Source organism: Dermacentor silvarum, chromosome 2, assembly GCF_013339745.2.
Source record: "Dermacentor silvarum isolate Dsil-2018 chromosome 2, BIME_Dsil_1.4, whole genome shotgun sequence".
NCBI lineage: Eukaryota > Metazoa > Arthropoda > Arachnida > Ixodida > Ixodidae > Dermacentor > Dermacentor silvarum.
In genome coordinates, this window is record NC_051155.1 from 99,374,261 (window position 1) to 99,392,364 (window position 18,104).

Here is an 18,104-nt window from a genome sequence, read left to right on the forward strand (position 1 = left end):
TGTCTGCGTCAAGCTCCCCTGCTACACCATGGAACAGCTTTGCTAGGCTAAGTAGGCTTGTAGCTATGACGTACGTCCAAGAAAATAATTTTTGTTTTCGCAACATTAATTTGGGAGTGTGGTTTACACAAGTTTGCTGTGACATGATCTGTTACAGATTGAGAACGTGGCTTCTATGCGAGTCAACAGGGCGCACGTCAGCTCGAAACAGCTATGTTTGGGCTGCAATGCTGCATGTCACACTCACCTGATATGGAGTGTGATCGCAGGCCCTTGATCGCAGGCTTCGTCGGTTTCTCTGCTGGAAAAGAGAACTGAGATTTACTGGCAATGCAAGAGGTTTATTTACATTGCCGTGGATATGGCAGACCAGCATAGCACATGCCCCATTGCCAGTGGCCACCATGCAATGCACAGCTTGCAAGAAAATAATTGGCAACATCAAGCTTGGTAACCACGGCATGCTCTAACGAGCCTCAAGGTATCCAACTCTCATTTCAGCCTCAGGGTGTAATTAAATGTGTCGTAAAATCTAAAGCTACAAAAGCTGCCCCGGGGATATATGATTTAACATCATATTATAATGTTGCAACATGCATTGATTTTTTTTTAGCTTCATTGGAGACTAAAACCTTACGAAATGTGCCCAGCACGTAATTTTTAAGCTGTATTACAACCTAGCGCTGTAGCAGTCAAAGAGTGTAAAAAAACAACTGCAGTTTATTAAAAAACAAACAAAAGTTGCTAGTACGTGGGATGAAATGATGACAACATTGCTTCTGTATATATTCAGGACAAAGTATATTATAATTTTTGTTGCAGATGAATATCACATTACTGTTGCTAGTGATCTGTAGGATCTTTTGAACTACATCAAGCTAGTCCACATGACCATACAGCATTTTTTGTATAATTATGAATGATCAAATTACTGACTGATTTAATGACTAATATAACTATCAAGAAAACTGCACTCAAAATGTACAGCTCACTTCAATCAATACTAATGCGGAAGAAGAGACAGTCAAAAGACAGATTGCCTTTTTTATTGCAATGTGAATGTGTTCAATACAGCATCTCATGCTACCGGAATTAAAAAAAAGACTGGCTGCCATTAGCCTATATTGCATTCTGCCAATCTTCCTAGACATTTTGACAATTTCGATGCTTGCTGAACCATATCAATTCTTATCCATGTATAATGTGATCTGTACACACAGTGTAATTTTATTTTCTCTAACAGGGAGGTAGAAACATGCAATTGCAAGACCTTCATCAAAAGATAATCACCTTCTGCATGAGTCTGCACATAGGCTGAAAGGGCTAACAATTCCAGAGTATAGAGTACAAACATTTAGGCTTATTAACATACCAGGTGCTGTTAATTAGGTTTCCTTGAAAAGAAACAAAAAACTTCTAATGATACGTTGTATACACTGTGGTCAGTTTATTGTCCCTTAGCTGCTTCCAGAGAATCTGTGCGCAAGCTAAAGCTTTGTAGAATGCAATCTATATACAAATGTGATGTCCAATACATTGTGTAATTGTTCTCCTCCTTTATAGGGAAGTAAAAGCACATCATCACTACGCCTTAGTCGCAAGGAGATAGTTAATGTGCACATTTTGTGCGAGTTCATGTTTGTGATGAAAAAGGCTTAGCATTCATGTGCAAATGAAGTAACAAGAAAATTTGCACCATATTGTGTTCTACAGCGCAGTTAAGTTTTCAGCTTATGAACATTCCAGCTAATATGTGTCATCACCCCTAAAAGATATGATAGAGTTAGTTAGAGCAATGTTGTAATTGTAATTGTTGTAAATGTTGTAAGCATCCAGGTACGTTGGCTATTGATTGCTGAAAAACAAAGCTGTTGCTAGGAAGGCCACAGAGCAAGTAATAACATCCAGCCTGTCCTAATTGTTTTCTTATGTACTTTACAATGCAATAACAAGTAAAAACTTTACCTGCAAGATATATATTTAGCAAATTCCAGCATTAGTCTTAAAAAATAACAGATAAAACACCAACATAGCTGAGAACTTGGCATTTCTATTGAAGCAGCCCTTCTTTTTTTATATATATAGATACACTATACTGTAATGGTATGTTCAACAGGTCACCTCCATCCTCCGAATCAGAGTCGGGCAGAGCCGGTGTTCCTTGAACTCAGAGGCAGAGGACAAGAATGCAACCTGAATGTGTGACTAGCTCTCGGAAGAGGAAATTGAAAAGGTGACAACAGCAAACGTCCAATTTTGCCTAGCTAAACATCCGAGCGCTGCCGGGAAAAACAGCGGACATGCCGGTGGCACGACTGTTCATTGAGACGCTAGCATACAATGGATCGTCACCCACTGCGATGACACTGCGTTGTAATGACGTGGTGAGAAACGCTCTCAATCTCGACAACTGCTTCGATGACGGGGCTTGGAGCACGTGAGAGCACAAGCTGCAAGAGGATAGTGATCGAAAAGAACCAGCCGAACGCAAGGCGTGCACTCTTTTTTGACCAGTTGAAGACAACGGTGCTCAGGAGAGTTGTCTAGACCACTCCGAAACGACCAGCCCAAGATGCCATAAATGTTTCAAGCAACATGATGAGTGCATTGTAACCCCATCTTGTGTTTAACATGATGTTGATCTTAACAACTAAAAATAACAATAAGAAAGATCATAAGATCACTTATTCTAGGCCTATTGCATAATACAACTCACATATAGGCAATATGAATAAATCTATACAAAAGCAGTTTAAGCTTACAGGAATAAAGGGAAATTTTTTTCATGCAATGCTTTTACCCTTGCAACTATGATCACTGTTTCTACATAAATAAAATGAAAATGTTCAATATAATTTCTTAATTTCATTGCATGCCATTGTACAGGAGTTTCTGGAGGACGCAATGATTAAATGTGCAAAGCCATATTTGCTCACAAGCGCGTAATGAAACAATCTGTGTCACAAAAATGTGTGGGTGCAAAGTACAAAATTATATACAAAGATAATTTTAGTATAGATTAAAACATACTTTATGTTTCGTATTCTAAGCTCCAAAGTTTGCTTAAAGGGACTGACAACCAATTTTTAAGGACCTAGTGTTTTATGGCGCAACGAAAAGCTCACCTTTGGTAGTGCTTAAACCTGCGGCGGTTACTTCAAAAAGTGGGTGGATATTTTGTAAGCAGAATTTCTCGATCTGAGCAGCCTCTAAAAAAGTATAAGAGTCCCTCCTCCAGCAACGCTCAGAAGTGAGAGTTATGCCGATAGCCCGCCTCACAAATTGTGAAAGCCGCCTATCGTCCTGATTATGCAGGAGTGAGTGCAACTGCGGTTAACCACCTGCATTTTGGCCTTTTCAACCACTTTTGAAAAGAAAAAGCTGGTACAATAAGTTTGTGTTGTCCTACAGGCCTTTATTATAGTTGCACCGCATTTTTCCCCAAGTACACACCTACACCATGGCTGGCTGGCCCCCGTCGTCGCTATGCTGTCAATAGACGAGCCAAGCCAACTCATCGAAAACGAAGGCGAAGGCAGCACCACTTTACTACACACTACAAACGAAGGCCTATGTGCAGATTGTAAGTTAGATAAAGCTTATGATAGAAAAAAGTGTACTGAATTTTATTACTAATAAAATGACCAGGAACCGCGTAATCTAATAGAAGGTCACGTGGTAGACCTCATATGCACCTTCATGTTTTCGCCAAGTGGGCTGCCAAAGGTCATTTTTGGCAACTTTAAGTGAAGAATTAAAAATGTTAATTCACGTTTAATGAGAAAAACATGGCTTGTTTTAACCAGTACCATAGGCAATTTTTCCGTCGGCGGGGTTATCTCGATTCATGTTCTGAGTGGTTGTCTGTCCCTTTAATAAATGAACATGTAATCACTGCCACACAATGTCAGCATAAGTAGACAAAAGCACTTTAACTGCGTTTCTGCGTGCGTTGCAGTGACAGACAGATTTCTTGGATTCGCAGGAGGCCATAATAACAAAAAAAAAACAACTAAAAAACGGCCAGTTTGAAAAAAATAAACGAACATCAAAATCAAGTTTGTTGACTTCTGCAATGCCAGCAGTACAGAAAAAATGTTTTAATTAATTTTGTCTATGTGGTGCTTCTTTGAAGTAATACCACGATAGTCCAGGGTCGCCATATTCTGTAAGAGTCTACCTAGAGGACTGTCCATCTCGGCTGTTCGCTGATTGGCTGCTGCTTGACGTGCAGGAAGGAGACTGGCTGGCACCTTCCTGTACATCAAGTAGCAGCCAATCAACGACAGCCGAAATGGACAGTCCACTAGGTAGACTCTTACAGAATACCGCCCCTGGTCTCCGGGCACATTGGGCTCGCCCACTGCGCATCCCAAAGTGAGTCACGCGTAGGTGGAATTGCAGAAGCGCGACTGCACACTGCTGTCAGTTTAGGCTGCATTACGTTATTCCAGTTTGAAGCTTTCTGCCTATGCGCGAGTTTGCGCCGTTCCACCCAGGCACAAACATGCTAGGTGTTCGTGGCAGTTGCTGGTGGATCGCCTGCAGACAAGATCTTCGCTTGTGTGGCCGTCAGTTAAGACAATGCACGGATTTCACACCCGATCGTTGAATTAACATGCCTGCTGCTGCTAACACATTGAAGGCGAGCTTTCTGCAAAGGCTTATTGCCTGCTAAATTGTCAACCAGCAGGGAATGCTTGTTCTGACAGCCAATTTGCCTATCTCCGCTAGGCCTAACCAGTGCCGGTTTCGTCAGAGTTCGGCGGTAGTTGCGGTCTGGCTGCGGTAATGACGAAAAAAGTGATTGTGTGACACTCTGAAAGCCAAGAAATCACCCGTCAACGAAAGTGAGGGTATGGGATTTGGCAACAACCCGAATGATGGCAACTTTGTTGTCGTCCGCCATGTTAGTGATGTCGCGCACGCGGATCATGTCCGAAGAGTCGATCGAGCTAGACAATGCATAGTGTCCAAAATTTCGATCACAATTATACTTTGATTCTACGGAAAATGCGGCAATGCCATTGAGGATTCCGTATAATTGAGCAGGTTCAGAAAAATTGGGCGTCCTAAAAATCGGTAGGCTGTCGTGTATATGAGTGCCTCCACTGCTCCTTGAAACACATGTAATACAATTGAAGTTCCGCTACAGAATAAGTACAATAAGACAATAACAAGTTTGACCACAGGAGATCCGAATCATGTCCCAATGTTCATGCACCATTTTGGAGACAAATAGAACATCCGCCGGACGTCCAATTTCGGATATCCTGCCACGGATGTCCCAAGGGCATCGCACGTAGACCTGTTTCGGATATACTACCACGGATGTTCCAAGGTTATCCCACGTGGACCTTTCCCGGCATGCAGCTAGGTGAATATTTACCCTCCGATTGAGACTTTCGCTTTGAGTTACTTCGCAACAAAATTAAGTTTTCTCGCTTGTTTGAACAAGAATCTGAAGCTATCATGTCTGCAGCTCATGTGTACGTCGTACTTTACAAATTTTCTGATGCAATTTACTTTGAAAACTTCAATTAGTTCATAAGGCACTTGCGCTTGGCAAAAGGCCTACAAGAATGAGGATATGCTACACTTCAGCGCACGTGCGTGCGCGCATAAAGTGTGCACACAACGTTTGTTCTTGATGTGTGGGCATTCTGCCCATATACAGTGTGTTCTGCGACTGAAATACACATTATAGCAAGCAATCTGCAAAAGCACTGACATAAGTCCATAAAATGCTCCCATAACTTTCCTCGGGGACGTAGTCTGCGGGAGGAAAGTGCGGCCAAACGATCATGTGAGAGACGTTTGCTGGTAGTATTTGACATCCCTAGAATATTCATGTCCCGGCAATGGATGTCCATAGGATATCCATAGGACGTTATTGTTGTCACTGAGAACTGACTTGCATTGTGTTCAATGTTTTAGGATTAAGGTTAGATGAATGCAAGCCCCTAATTAGTATGAGTGAAAATATCAAAGTCGGAATGTAACTAGAAGTTTTTTAAAAATAGAGCTAGCCTCCGTTCACAAACATACGTATATCTTCTGCCTGCCTTGCGTGGTTCACCATTCCAGTGAATCTGATTGCATGATAGGTGAACCTGGCCATCATAGAAGAAGGTTGCTGAAGAAAGCATATTTCTAGCATTGAGATTATGCATATGGTTTTTGTAACAATAGCATGTTTATTTAAATGTTCTTGAATTTTAACATGACAATCAAGCAGCAGATCCGTTTCGATGGCATCCTTCAGACCCACAGATCATGGCACTGGTCAGCACCTCCTCTATTTTTTCAATGCCAGCCAGATGCAGCCAATCCAACGGTTCCCCACCCTCTCTGATTACCCTTTCCTACTCTCTCCCATCAGCTAGCGCTCGCACCTGCTTTACGGTGGTGGGGGAGAGTACCCTCTGGGTGGCGCCTCACAATGGAAGTCGGAGGAAGAGTAATCCTGACAGACGCGTGAAGCGTCTTCCGCATCCCCTCCGGAACGGCAGCGGCGCGCGCTCAGTGGCTCAGACGCAGGCATGACGCAAGCAGTCGTACCCTCTGGGCAGCGTCACATCGCAGCAACTCACTGAACTAAGGTGGACCAGCGGCTACCATTGCGGAGCGAGCAATTGCACTGGCATTGAAAATATAGAGGAGGCACTGCACTGCTGAAACATACTGTAAAGAATCATGCACTTTCAACATTTTTCTCTGGCATCGCACAAAGAAGTCAGAAAGGTATATAGATGTTTCACTACTGCATAAGCTGCATCGAAAGATTCATAAGGCATGAAGCGGCTTCTTGCTGCAAAAGTGGCAAACCATGCTTAGAAGTGTCAAATTTCAGTCGTAGTTGTGCGTTGGTATGTTCTTGCTATTTGTGTCCACCTACATTATACAAGTCTCAATGACAATCTGTTTCGGAAAGAAAGATGTGTTAGCTTTTGTCATAAAACCATTGTTGAGAAATATGAAACTGTACATTTTCATCAGTGCATAGCTGCATGAGGACTTATGTTTCCACTGAAAAACTTGAACGAAAAAAGTATGGCTATTATATGAGTCTATGCACCATTAGATAGATAAATGACAGCCTTCGTGAGGAGTACTGTTCTTGCAGAGAATATGTATAGTACAGCACCAAATCGTTGGTTTCAGGATACACATGCAGCATATCCCTAGAGCAATCAAACTTTTGTGATGCGAGCCTGTGCCATGCTTGCAAGCAACTCATAAGCATGCTCTTGATGTTTTGGCATGCATAAAAATAAAGAGCCGACTGCACTTAGACTCACAAGCAAACCCACACCTTATCTGTCAATAATTGCATGGTCATATGTTAATTCATTGCTAACAAAAGGTCAGCATGAAGGCACAAAATTGATCTCTAACATCAGTGAATGAACGCCCAGTGATGTAACAATAATTCACAGTGAAAATTATTCATTCATGTTCAGTGAAGAGTGTTGCTCAAAGAAGTACATAATTGCTGCTAAAGAGACACAGACAAACATTGATATTGACATGTCACTATCAGTGTTTCTAGCCTTTGGGGTGCCTTACATTTTAGTGGCAAGCATGTATTTTAGCATTTATTATCAAACCTAAGAAGCAATTCTTCTTGCATGATATGTTTTCTATAAGGTATAACACAGTCTTGTGCAACTAAAGTTACATTGCAGGTGTGTATTTAGTGGCTCTTGGTGTCTTCCTACTATGGGATCTGCAAGGGCCAATTTCATGTCACATTAATTTGTACAACTTATTGTCATATAGTTTTCCTGCAATAGAGCCTTCCAGGAACATCCTTCAAGTAGTAAAAGACCAAACATTCAGCTTAAGTTTTCAAGTCTTTTCTATTGCACATATATAAGTAAACTCCCTCTAACACAAACATAAAAACAACTTGGTCATCTGTTTGTCTTATCAAAAGTGAAAGGTAAAGAATGTTCATCATCTGTAGGGAGCTTAACAAAAATCTCTGAACTCTACGGCCAATCAGTGAAATATACAGTCCACCATACTCACCAAGAAACTACACAAATGGTCTCAAAATTTTTTGGTGAGGCTCACAATTCGCATGCATTTTATTACCTACACAGAAAGAATTTCTTGTAAAAAAATAAATGTCATCACACTGAACCAAGTGTAACGCAAAACGTATCAAGGAAAATATGGCTGTAGCAAACAAGGCACAAATGGGCAGAGGGATTCATTTTTTCAAACAAGCAAAAAGGAGGCGAAGAAAGTGGTTCATCACTAATGAACACACTTTTAACAAGGAGAACAGAAAAAAATTGATACCTGGGCCCAACACTGAGTAACAGAAGAGAAACGAATACGCTACGAAAGACGACTCACAATCTCCAGAGAAGGACAGCCACAACATAACTGCAGTCATCAGAATAACCCCAAAATGGGTACCAAGCCAAGCATATGATATCTACACGGCCACAGTAGTATGCAAAGGCTGTTCTGAAGATACAGACTACACGCTTCAGCACTGGCATACTTTCGTAGCGTACACTCAGCACGAATGCGCGCGCGAGGATGGACTGAGCATTGCAGCCGTGACCAGGCGAAGAGTGCAGAGGGACAATCACCTGCTGGCTGTGGCGAGTGCTGCCTTTGTTTGTGGCAATCCAGGGTCTCGTCTGAGAATGACACTGACTTCTCCTCTAGAAAGAGAGTGCGGGCAGAGAGAAGGAAAAAGAATGTCGGGTGAGCCCGGCCCCCGGACCGCTTAACGGGACACTAAAGGGAAGCAAGTTGAATTACTTTAGACGTGTGTAAAGAATTCTTTCAAAATTCTCTTATCAAAGACTTCCTTACTGCATGAGAATGTCAATTATAAGCAGAAAAATTACAGGCTAAACTACCCAATATTTTTATCTCACGCCTCTGACGTGATAACGTCACCGCGACTCTAAATATTTCATAGTGCTTATTTATTCCTATTTTATTTTGGTCATTTGCATGCAGGGAAACATTTAAAAATTGTCAAGTTTAAGTCTTAGGCCTCAGCCGACACTATCAAAGGCCACCGTGCGGCAGAGAGCATGCAGTAGTTTTATAAGGTAGTGTCGCCAACCAACTTTCTTTTTCTTTTTCAGCTTTTCTGGCCTTTCCATTTCTCCACACGAGATAAGATTACCTTGACCTGCTTAGTGGTCAAGTGTTGTAGTCTACCAATGGAGCTCAATATTCCTCTTTAGTGTCCCATTAGACTAACTGGGTTCGGGGGGCATGCCTCAACCTTGAGGCCAAATTGGGCATTGCACTGTGCAAGCGACGATTCCAAGTCTTCAGTAACACAGAAAGCTTGCCCACAGATACCCACTGATCAGAAAGTCTTCACGAATCTGTCAACCGGTGTCACAGGATGCAATTGCAAGAATTTGAATTTGCACAAGGAAGCAAGGCGGTGGCACTACAAGGGGTAAGAAGAATGCAAGACATCTCAGCCTAAGTTTGCAACCTCTGCGGAGTTCAACCCTGCAATGCTTTAAACACAACAGCTTGCATGGCACAGAGCAAGACGGTAGCCTTCAAACTGACAAACTACTTAAAGCTGCATTCACTTCAGTCAAAATAATGTATGCTTCCTAAACCGCAAGGGGCAACAACAAACTACAGTCAAACCTCGATATAATGAACACGGATATGTATAACAAATCATCAGATATATTGAAACAAATGTAAAATTTTCTTGACCGGCTCAATTTGAATGAGTCTTCTACTGTTATAACGAAACCAAAAATGCAAAATCAGATACTATATATATTGGTTACAGTGAAGTCATTTTTTATTTGCTGAGCAGCTCAATTTAAGTATTTTGGCAGCAAAAATATTGCATACTCAGCAAGAGCAATTTGAAATGGCACATACTAGACGCACATGTGCATTTTAGCCAATGACACAGCTTGGCTGGCCCACAGCCCACAAGCAAATGTGCCATCCGATCCCATGTGATCACACTGATTGCACTGTTGCTGTTGCATACTAACGATGGTGCGAAGTGCATTTGTAATTGAGCGTTGTTCGCATGACACATTTTGGCACACAAAGCTGCCAATGCGCTATGATAATCGAGAGGAGTGCCTTTGCTGTTACATCAGAGGCATCACGCTTGCAATACTTTCAGATAGACCTGATCATAATATATGCATATTTACTGATATCAGCATGTATGCTTGTAACAAATATTGGATATAGTGAAGGTAATTTTGTGTTAGATGTGACTTTGTTATAACGAGGTTCAACTGTATGCTTAAATATGCTTTCATTGACAATGTACCTGGTGGAAAATAAATTTTTGTCCTGGCTTACTTGCATTGGGCAATGTCTGGTACTGTTTAACTGCAATGTGCACTTGTTTGTTAAATAATTCAATTCAATTCAATCTCATACCATTCACTCGGATGAAAGAGCAACCACTGAAGTGACTGCATCCAGCATGACTCATACCTTCACGACAATGTGCCACTCGGAGAAATGGCATTACTGTTATGAGCACAAAACTTGCTTGTTGCTACAATATCAAAACTGTCTCTGTTGTCTTACTCTCTCAGCATTGCCATGTTAATCCAGTGGTACTCTTGCTCAACATGATTGTTGGGAGCATTTCATACCCAGAGAATTTTCGTGGAAAAAAATTAAACACAACCTCAAAGAGTATTGATCACCGTTATACCAGAGTTGATGGGAGTGGGGCCTTGCTGGATGTCACAAGATGCTTTTATTAAGTTTTGACATGCAGGGTTATCAATCATGCCATTTAATCATGTTTTTTCTTGAAGAGCACCAATGACTTACAATGCAGGCCAGCATAGCTTTAGTAGTCAGGGGTTAAATCTCACTCCAAACTGCCATTGGTGTCGACTGACAAAAATAGTTGTGCAGCAAAAAGGTAACATGGCCGTGGGGATAAAAACACCGTGCCACTTACAGGTATGTAATAGGGTTGGCACAGGACAAAAATGACTCATCTCATGCAGCTAAAAAGCTTCAAAAATGTAGAAGCATGGACAAGGGGGGCAAAAAAGGGCCTCGCAAAGGCGGCTGCTTTCGCAAGCCTGTACCTTTGAAGGGGTGCTTCTGCACATCATATTCTGGCAGCCGAACGTCATCTGAAAAGACGAACACAACCGAAGTAGCGATCCCTTGGCTCTGTAGCTTTTGCAGCTGCGAACTTTACCGGGTCAGCCATTTCGCTTAACACATTTTCAAACTTATGCGACATCGATTAAAGTATCGAGCACAACAGCGCTGCAAACAAAACCTTCGAACACCACCAGTTCAATGCACAATCAAAGAGGCCTTGCAAAATTTTGTGGACATCATAAATAAAGTATCATAACTATTACATAATACTCTCATAAGAACCTGAATGAAATGTTGTTCACTGGTACATGCAGTAAAGAAATTGCAGTATTTCTCTGGAGGTTACTCATGCTATCCTGCTGCTCTATCAAATAACCAACACATTTATTTAATTCACAAGATATTGATTGCATACAATAGTTATTTGTCAGGCTCAATGACTAAATAAGGCTCTTAGCCCAATACTTTTAGTGGCGAAAACTGATCAGTGCAGGCCCAGAAAGAACAAAGTTTACATTCAGGGAGCAAAATTGTGACAAACAAATTAAGCTAATGCTATATAAAAAAAAGGGAACATTGTAGTATGCCTTCTTCTGGCCGCATACAGGTGTGCGACACCTTGTAAAGAGTGAAATGAAAATGTGCAGCATGGTCAGATGAAAGTTGGTTGACCATTTGTGTACTGTGTAGGCTTGCACATATATATATATATATTTTTTTTTTTTTTTCGTTCGAAGCAAAGTCAAAGTGAATAGAAGCAGTCTCGAATAATTTCGAAGCAAATAGATGTGTGATTTACGTAAATTGTTGATACTATAGTCAAAACTTGCGAAAAAAACAAGGTCCTTGCAAAAATGGAACCAGTCAGTTTCTTCTACGAAATCAGTCTTTCTCTTTTTTTTTTTCTTTTTTGACAAGTGCTGTTATTTAGATATTTTTGTGCAAAAGCTCCAGTTTTTCAACATTTTTTAGAATGCCAGCAGAACAGAAAGTAAGTTAGAGACTTTTGATCTGTGTTCAGCCTACTTGAAATTTTGCGTTTCTCAAAGCCGCGATAGCATTTCACCCATCGCGATGCCATGAAGTGCGATCTTTACTATGTGACACAGGCAGCTTAGGCTCTGTTTCCATCCAGTGGCCGCACAGACAAACTTGGTAATCATGCTTTCTCTAATTGTCAGCTGGTCGCCCGCGGACCCTAACTTCTGCAGCTTTTAGTCACGCGTGTAATCTTGGACCCGATCACCGATGAGCCACTCAATGAGCGACAAACTTCTCGCGACAATTTTGCCTCCCGCAACTACGCAGGCCAGCGCCGAATTGTTACGGCAATGTTGCATTGGCTGTAAGGCCTAATTAAGAAGTGCTACTTCACGCGCCAGGCCTCAGCGACCAAAGTTAGGTATGGTTGGGTGCCGAGTTGAAACCGTTCTATTCCCAGCGGTCGTACAGCTTTTGGAATGCCAAAAAAAAGAAAACAAAAGCTGGCCAACAAAAACAAGCGTACAAGGGGTCAACCTCAATGGCGTCAACTTCATTTATGGCCACCATTCTGTCAACCTCATGTATGCGGATCACGTCCGGGAAATCTAGCGAGATATTCGTATGCGTGTGGTGTTAGAAACTTCGTTCGCCGGTATACATTAGTTCAATAGAGAAAGCAGTGATGCCATAGGGATGTTGGAATAATTTAAGAGGTGCAAGAGAAAAACATCGGTCGGCGAATGTTACAGAATTCTTCGTGTTTCACTTATCTTCGACATGAGCTGTGTTACTGGTAATGCAACTTCCTCCCTGAAACTATATAATGTACATGTTTCAAATTATATTTGAGCATTTTCAATACTTATAAAATTTTGTATGCTAAACATTGAAGTGCAGCGAATATCCAATAGCATATAATTCAAGCAATTATTCTAAATATTGAATTTTCATGCCAGCGTAGTTCTGTGGTAGTGCATCAAAGTTTACAGCATATGAACACAAAATTGAAGAAAACAAGATTGCAGGAGAATATCTTGCTCTTTGTTACACTTGACACAGAGCACTTCTGCAATATTATTGTGGAAGCACATTATTAACATGATGCCCCATCACGCGTGAGGGATATATTTGCTAAGAAGTATTGAAAGGCCCCTTTATTAGTGTGCAATGAACACTTGTTGCAGCATTTACCTATGTGTGGAACAGGTAGATTAATTTTCAGGGGTGATCCGTAAACATCACTTAATAATTGGCACTTACGGTTTTTCACGTATCTTCAGAGAAGCGCCTCTGATAAGTACTAGTTCCACACCAGCGCAACACTGTGATCCAAAGCATTTTTTTGGAAACTACTGAATCACAAAACTTCCCACATAAAATAGATATAAGCTTATTCAAACTAGTAATAGAAAAGGTGGCATTCAATAGTCATCAAAAAATTTTCTTGAAGCTTCTGAAGGTACAGCTACTTCTAAACTGAATAGCACAGAACTGTTCCACAAACACATTAGGCATATATATGCATGATAATAAAAACAAGCAAAACAAATGCACACATAAATACAGTCACGACCACTGTATGTCATGTACAAATGCATATACGGACATGACTCGGTTTTCAACTGGACGAAACATCTATCTTTGTATCAAACAGCAATAGGTAGTATATGGTTGCTCATTTTTAGCAGCGTTCAGTGGCTAAACATGATGCGGCACTGCAACAAAGCTGCTTTTCTGCCAAATATGCAAGCTATAGATATGCATAACAGCCATGACCAACCCTATTGACAAGGCACCGAGTATAGATAAAAAGATCGTGGCACATCAGAGTATAAGACTGTGTTTCCCCCATTAAGATGCCCCCCCCCCCCCACCCATACCAGCACTCCCACTCCCCCCCTCGCCGCGATGCAATGAGTTTGCCCCCCCCCCCCCCCAAGACACAATCCTGCCGACGCCTATGCTTTTCAGGAATACTAATGTGCTGCTATACTTTGTTGCATAAAAACAAGTATGTGGTATCACACCCTAGCTGCAACAATAGCAAGATCATGATTTGCATTGTAAGATCGTAGCCTCAACACCATAATTGCCACATCATCCTTAACATGCTTAAAATAACAAGACATCACAATGACGTTTGCCTGTCTGACATCTAAGATGGTAAGTACTAGTTGTCCGGTTTACAGATTGTACTGAAAAAATGATGTTCAGTGCGAGTGCACCCAGCCAACAATGGGCTGTTGAAAGGTGAAACAATCCTCAAACGTTGCAGCATGCATAAGATTGTGCACAAAAAAAAAAAAATAAAGAAACCCTGGAGGTTCTCATGCAAAATGTGAATGGAATGTCACTGTTGATAGCACACATACTTTTCAAGGCGAAAAAACAATGTGACACAAACGGTATAAGAAAGACTGTCTGGTCTTTCTTGTTCCGTTTGGCTTGCACAGTTTTTTCACCATGAAGCCGTATCAAAAAACTCAGGGTCAGACCCTTTAAAGCATACTTTTCAGGTGGCGCTGGAGTGATAAAATCTTACTGCACAAACATATGCGCCAAGTGCGGAAAGCCTTTATGAGCAGTGAATGGTGTGCGCGGTGCGTGGTGTGCGCAGTGCGTAGTGTGTGCTGTGCGTGGTGTGTGCTGTGCGTGGTGTGTGCAGTGCGTGGTGTGCACATGCTGATTATAAAGGCAATGCTATGGGAGTGAAGCTTCTGGAATACAGTAAACATTCATTACCAACAAAACCACATTATTCAAATTTTTCGGTGCATTGAAATTTGAAAAAGACTAATCTATGTGAAGTAGTACACACTGGGCTCTTTCTGTAGTACGAATTGGGAAATCCTCGCGGGACAGCTCTGTGTAGCATGAACCATGACTCTTTGCTTTCAATCTGGACAGGTAAAAAGTTTTGCGAAGGCTGCTACACCAGTGTGCTATAGCAAATGGAACAATTTTCTTTTCCATTACATTTTACCAAGCACAAATAATGGCATTTCCGACAGCAGTGCCACATAAATACTTTAGTTCCACAGCTTTGCCTGCGTATCCAAGAAATGTTGTGTGAGAATTGGTATTACACCAAGCACTCGTTGGAGGGGGGGCCACTTCATCCTTGCTTAAACTGCTATAAATTTCACTGTGAGCTAAGTAGTTTCCCACAAACGGCTCCAGCACACTGCATGTGGTAAATTGTGAGCCATACATTTCTCCTTTTCATGCATGTGCAATAGGAAGATTTTTCTTGTGACAAGATCTCTTGATTTTGGATGGGAGGCTAAATACAATAAACATGGAGTAGTAAATCCCAGGTACTCTAAACTTATGCACACAGAGCACCACACCAGCAGCAAGTGCAACAAATGTAGCTATCATTAAGTAGGCTGTAAGAAGCAATGAGTCCTTTACAAACAAAATTTTATTATGGCCTTTCTCAAACATTCTCTTCGTGCAGCACAAGAAAACTATTCATGCTGTCTCAATGTACTCAGAGTACTGCACAATATATTATGCCGTTAAAGTGTTTCTGCTGAACAGAAGGCAGCATTTTCCTCTGAATAACTGTTTGTCATGCCATAAGGTATTCAGTGTAATGTAGACAATGCCACCTTTACTTGAGAAAACAATCACTTTTCTGAGTGTTGCGTGAGAGTTGTCTAAATAAAAGTAGTAATGTGAAGGCACCAAGAACACTCATTAAGGAAGTTATTTGGGTGAATGCATATATTCTAAATTGTTGCTCATTGTTTGATATCTAGCAGTCACTAAACATACGATATATGAGGGCCCGGGTGAAGAAATAAATCATAGAGCACCACCAAAGCAGAATCTTGGTGCAATCGGTAACTGCAGAAGCTGCTCTCCATTCTTTGAATTTGCAACAAAGTTATGCAGTTCTTGCTTCAAATTGCCTCGCTGTCTTGTTGCTATAGTAAACTTATGTGTAGCTAGAAGTAAGGCACAGAAATAGTTTCTGTTGTTGGCAGCCCTGATAGAGGTTCCCCTTCGGTGGAATTTCATCACAAATTTTTCTAGACAATCTTAAAACAAGGCACAGTCTACTGATTCTCTTGCCGTACCGCATGAGCGTCGACTGGCCAACTGGCCAGCATCTTCTAACAGCGCAAAGCGACGAGATCAGTAAGAGTAGCACATGCGCATCAAGTTCACTGGAAGCGCAAGTTTCGTCTGCTAGGCTCTTTACACCAGCACAACACAGCCCCCGGCACGATTACCTCGGTGCAAGCTCCCCGGCTTACTGGAGATAATGGCTTCCAGTGAACTTGGTGTGCATGCGCTACTCTTGCTCAGCTCGTTACTTTGCGCTGTAAAAGGCGCTGACCGGCCGGCCAATCGACACTCTCACGGTACCGTTAGAGAATTGGTCGACTGTACGTACATGTTACAGTTAGTATGCCCTTGAAACTAACTGCAATATGGTCACATTATTTGCACACCTACTCTTCTGTTAAATCACTTTCCAATTCTAATATCTTGTGGCCACCCACTCGCTTTTCTCTTGCGTTATGCTTAAGTTATGATGATACTGGTTACATAATTGAACGAAGAATACAGCTTTGTGGCAGCGTATACATGAGACTATAACTATTATGAGCATTTATGAAACATTCAGATAACCTCCACGCAGTTACTCAAAGCAGCCAGAGAGGGTTTGTGATGTGGTTAGATTTGTGGCATGACCTGTAGGTCAGCCTAGTGACCCATTGATGTTGTAAGAAACCACTACAGCTACCAATGTAAATAAAACAAACATCATGAAGTGTAAACAAATATGGAAGTGATGTTTTTGAAAACAGGAATTGATGTCTCTGAAAATTTTGCAAATATTAATTTTTTTCAGAGCTGTTCACCATATTAAGTGCTTGCAGTGTGGTTTTTGTTTCATGAGCGAATGAAAGGCCACTCACCCGACCTGTCCTTCTCGGGAGCCACGTCCGTGTCCCTGGTAGGGATCAGGTGGCTCGGCTGCCGTGGAGAACTTCCTGCAGCCAGGGCCTTGTGTACCAGCCCAGTCAGACTTGCAAGCTGGCGTTCCATGTATTCCACACGCATTCTGCAAAGAGAAAATGCAGTTTGAGGGTATCATGCAAGGGCCTTACACAGGTATCAGAGACGAGCTGAATTAAATTTCATGTAAAAAGTCAAGCAGAAAATGATAAAATTAGTACTAGTATCTGTAACTATAACTGCATGCTTCTTGGACCTAAGCAGTTAATAGTGGAGGAATTGGAGGCGCCGGATAAAGGCTACAAAACTGGAGCACCAGACTTCTACAAGGTAGCAAAAACACCACAAATAAGAATGCAGAAATTCCATTGTAGTTGTCTAAGTATGCGTAAGCACACTCCCAAATTTCAGTTGGCCCACCCTCAAATATAAGTTAGCTTACCCCCAAATTTTAAGGTGACCCACCCACAAGTTTATATTGGTCCACCCCCAAACTTAGGTTGACCCACCTCAGATTCAAGTTGGCCCACCCGAAATTTCACATTGGCTTACACCCAAATTTAGGTTCGACCATGTACACATTTTACGTTGGCCCACCCTGAAATTCGAAGTTGGCCTACCCCCAACTTTAGTTGGGACCACATCTAAATTTGAAGTTGGCCCACTCCAAAATTTAGGTTGGCCTATGTCCAAATTTCAATATAGCCCACCCCCAAATTTAGGTTGGCCCACACCCAATACCGGAGTTCGCCCACACCCAAATTTCAAGTTTTCCACACCCATACTTCAAGTTGGCCCATCCCAAACTTCAGATGGCCCACCTCAAATTTCAAGTTGGCCCACCCCAAATTTCAAGATGGCCAACCCCCAAATTTTAGATTGGCCCGCCCCCAAATTTTAGATTGGCCCGCCCTCAAAGTTAAGTTGGCCCACATCCAAATTTAAGTCAGCCCACACCCAAACATTAGTTCGCCCACCCTGAAATTTCAAGTTGGCTCACACCCAAATTTAAGTTGGCCCATACCCAAACTGGAGTT

General features: G+C 41.8%; 1 protein-coding gene across 13 annotated transcripts in view; it reads right to left on the minus strand.

Annotated features, from left to right (window-relative positions):
• LOC119441640 (coiled-coil domain-containing protein AGAP005037-like) overlaps nt 1-18,104 on the minus strand; it is a 320,692-nt gene that overhangs the window by 79,382 nt on the left and 223,206 nt on the right. For 9 of the 13 annotated variants that reach the window (XM_049661483.1, XM_049661479.1, XM_049661480.1 and 6 more), the window contains 4 exons: nt 17,028-17,173; nt 11,088-11,135; nt 8,610-8,684; nt 248-301 (listed from right to left, as the gene is read on the minus strand). In XM_049661483.1, coding sequence (XP_049517440.1) covers nt 248-301; nt 8,610-8,684; nt 11,088-11,135; nt 17,028-17,173 — 323 coding nt within the window. The remainder of the gene's footprint in view (nt 1-247; nt 302-8,609; nt 8,685-11,087; nt 11,136-17,027; nt 17,174-18,104) is intronic. The other 4 variants (XM_049661476.1, XM_049661477.1, XM_049661482.1 and 1 more) reach the window with 4 other exon arrangements.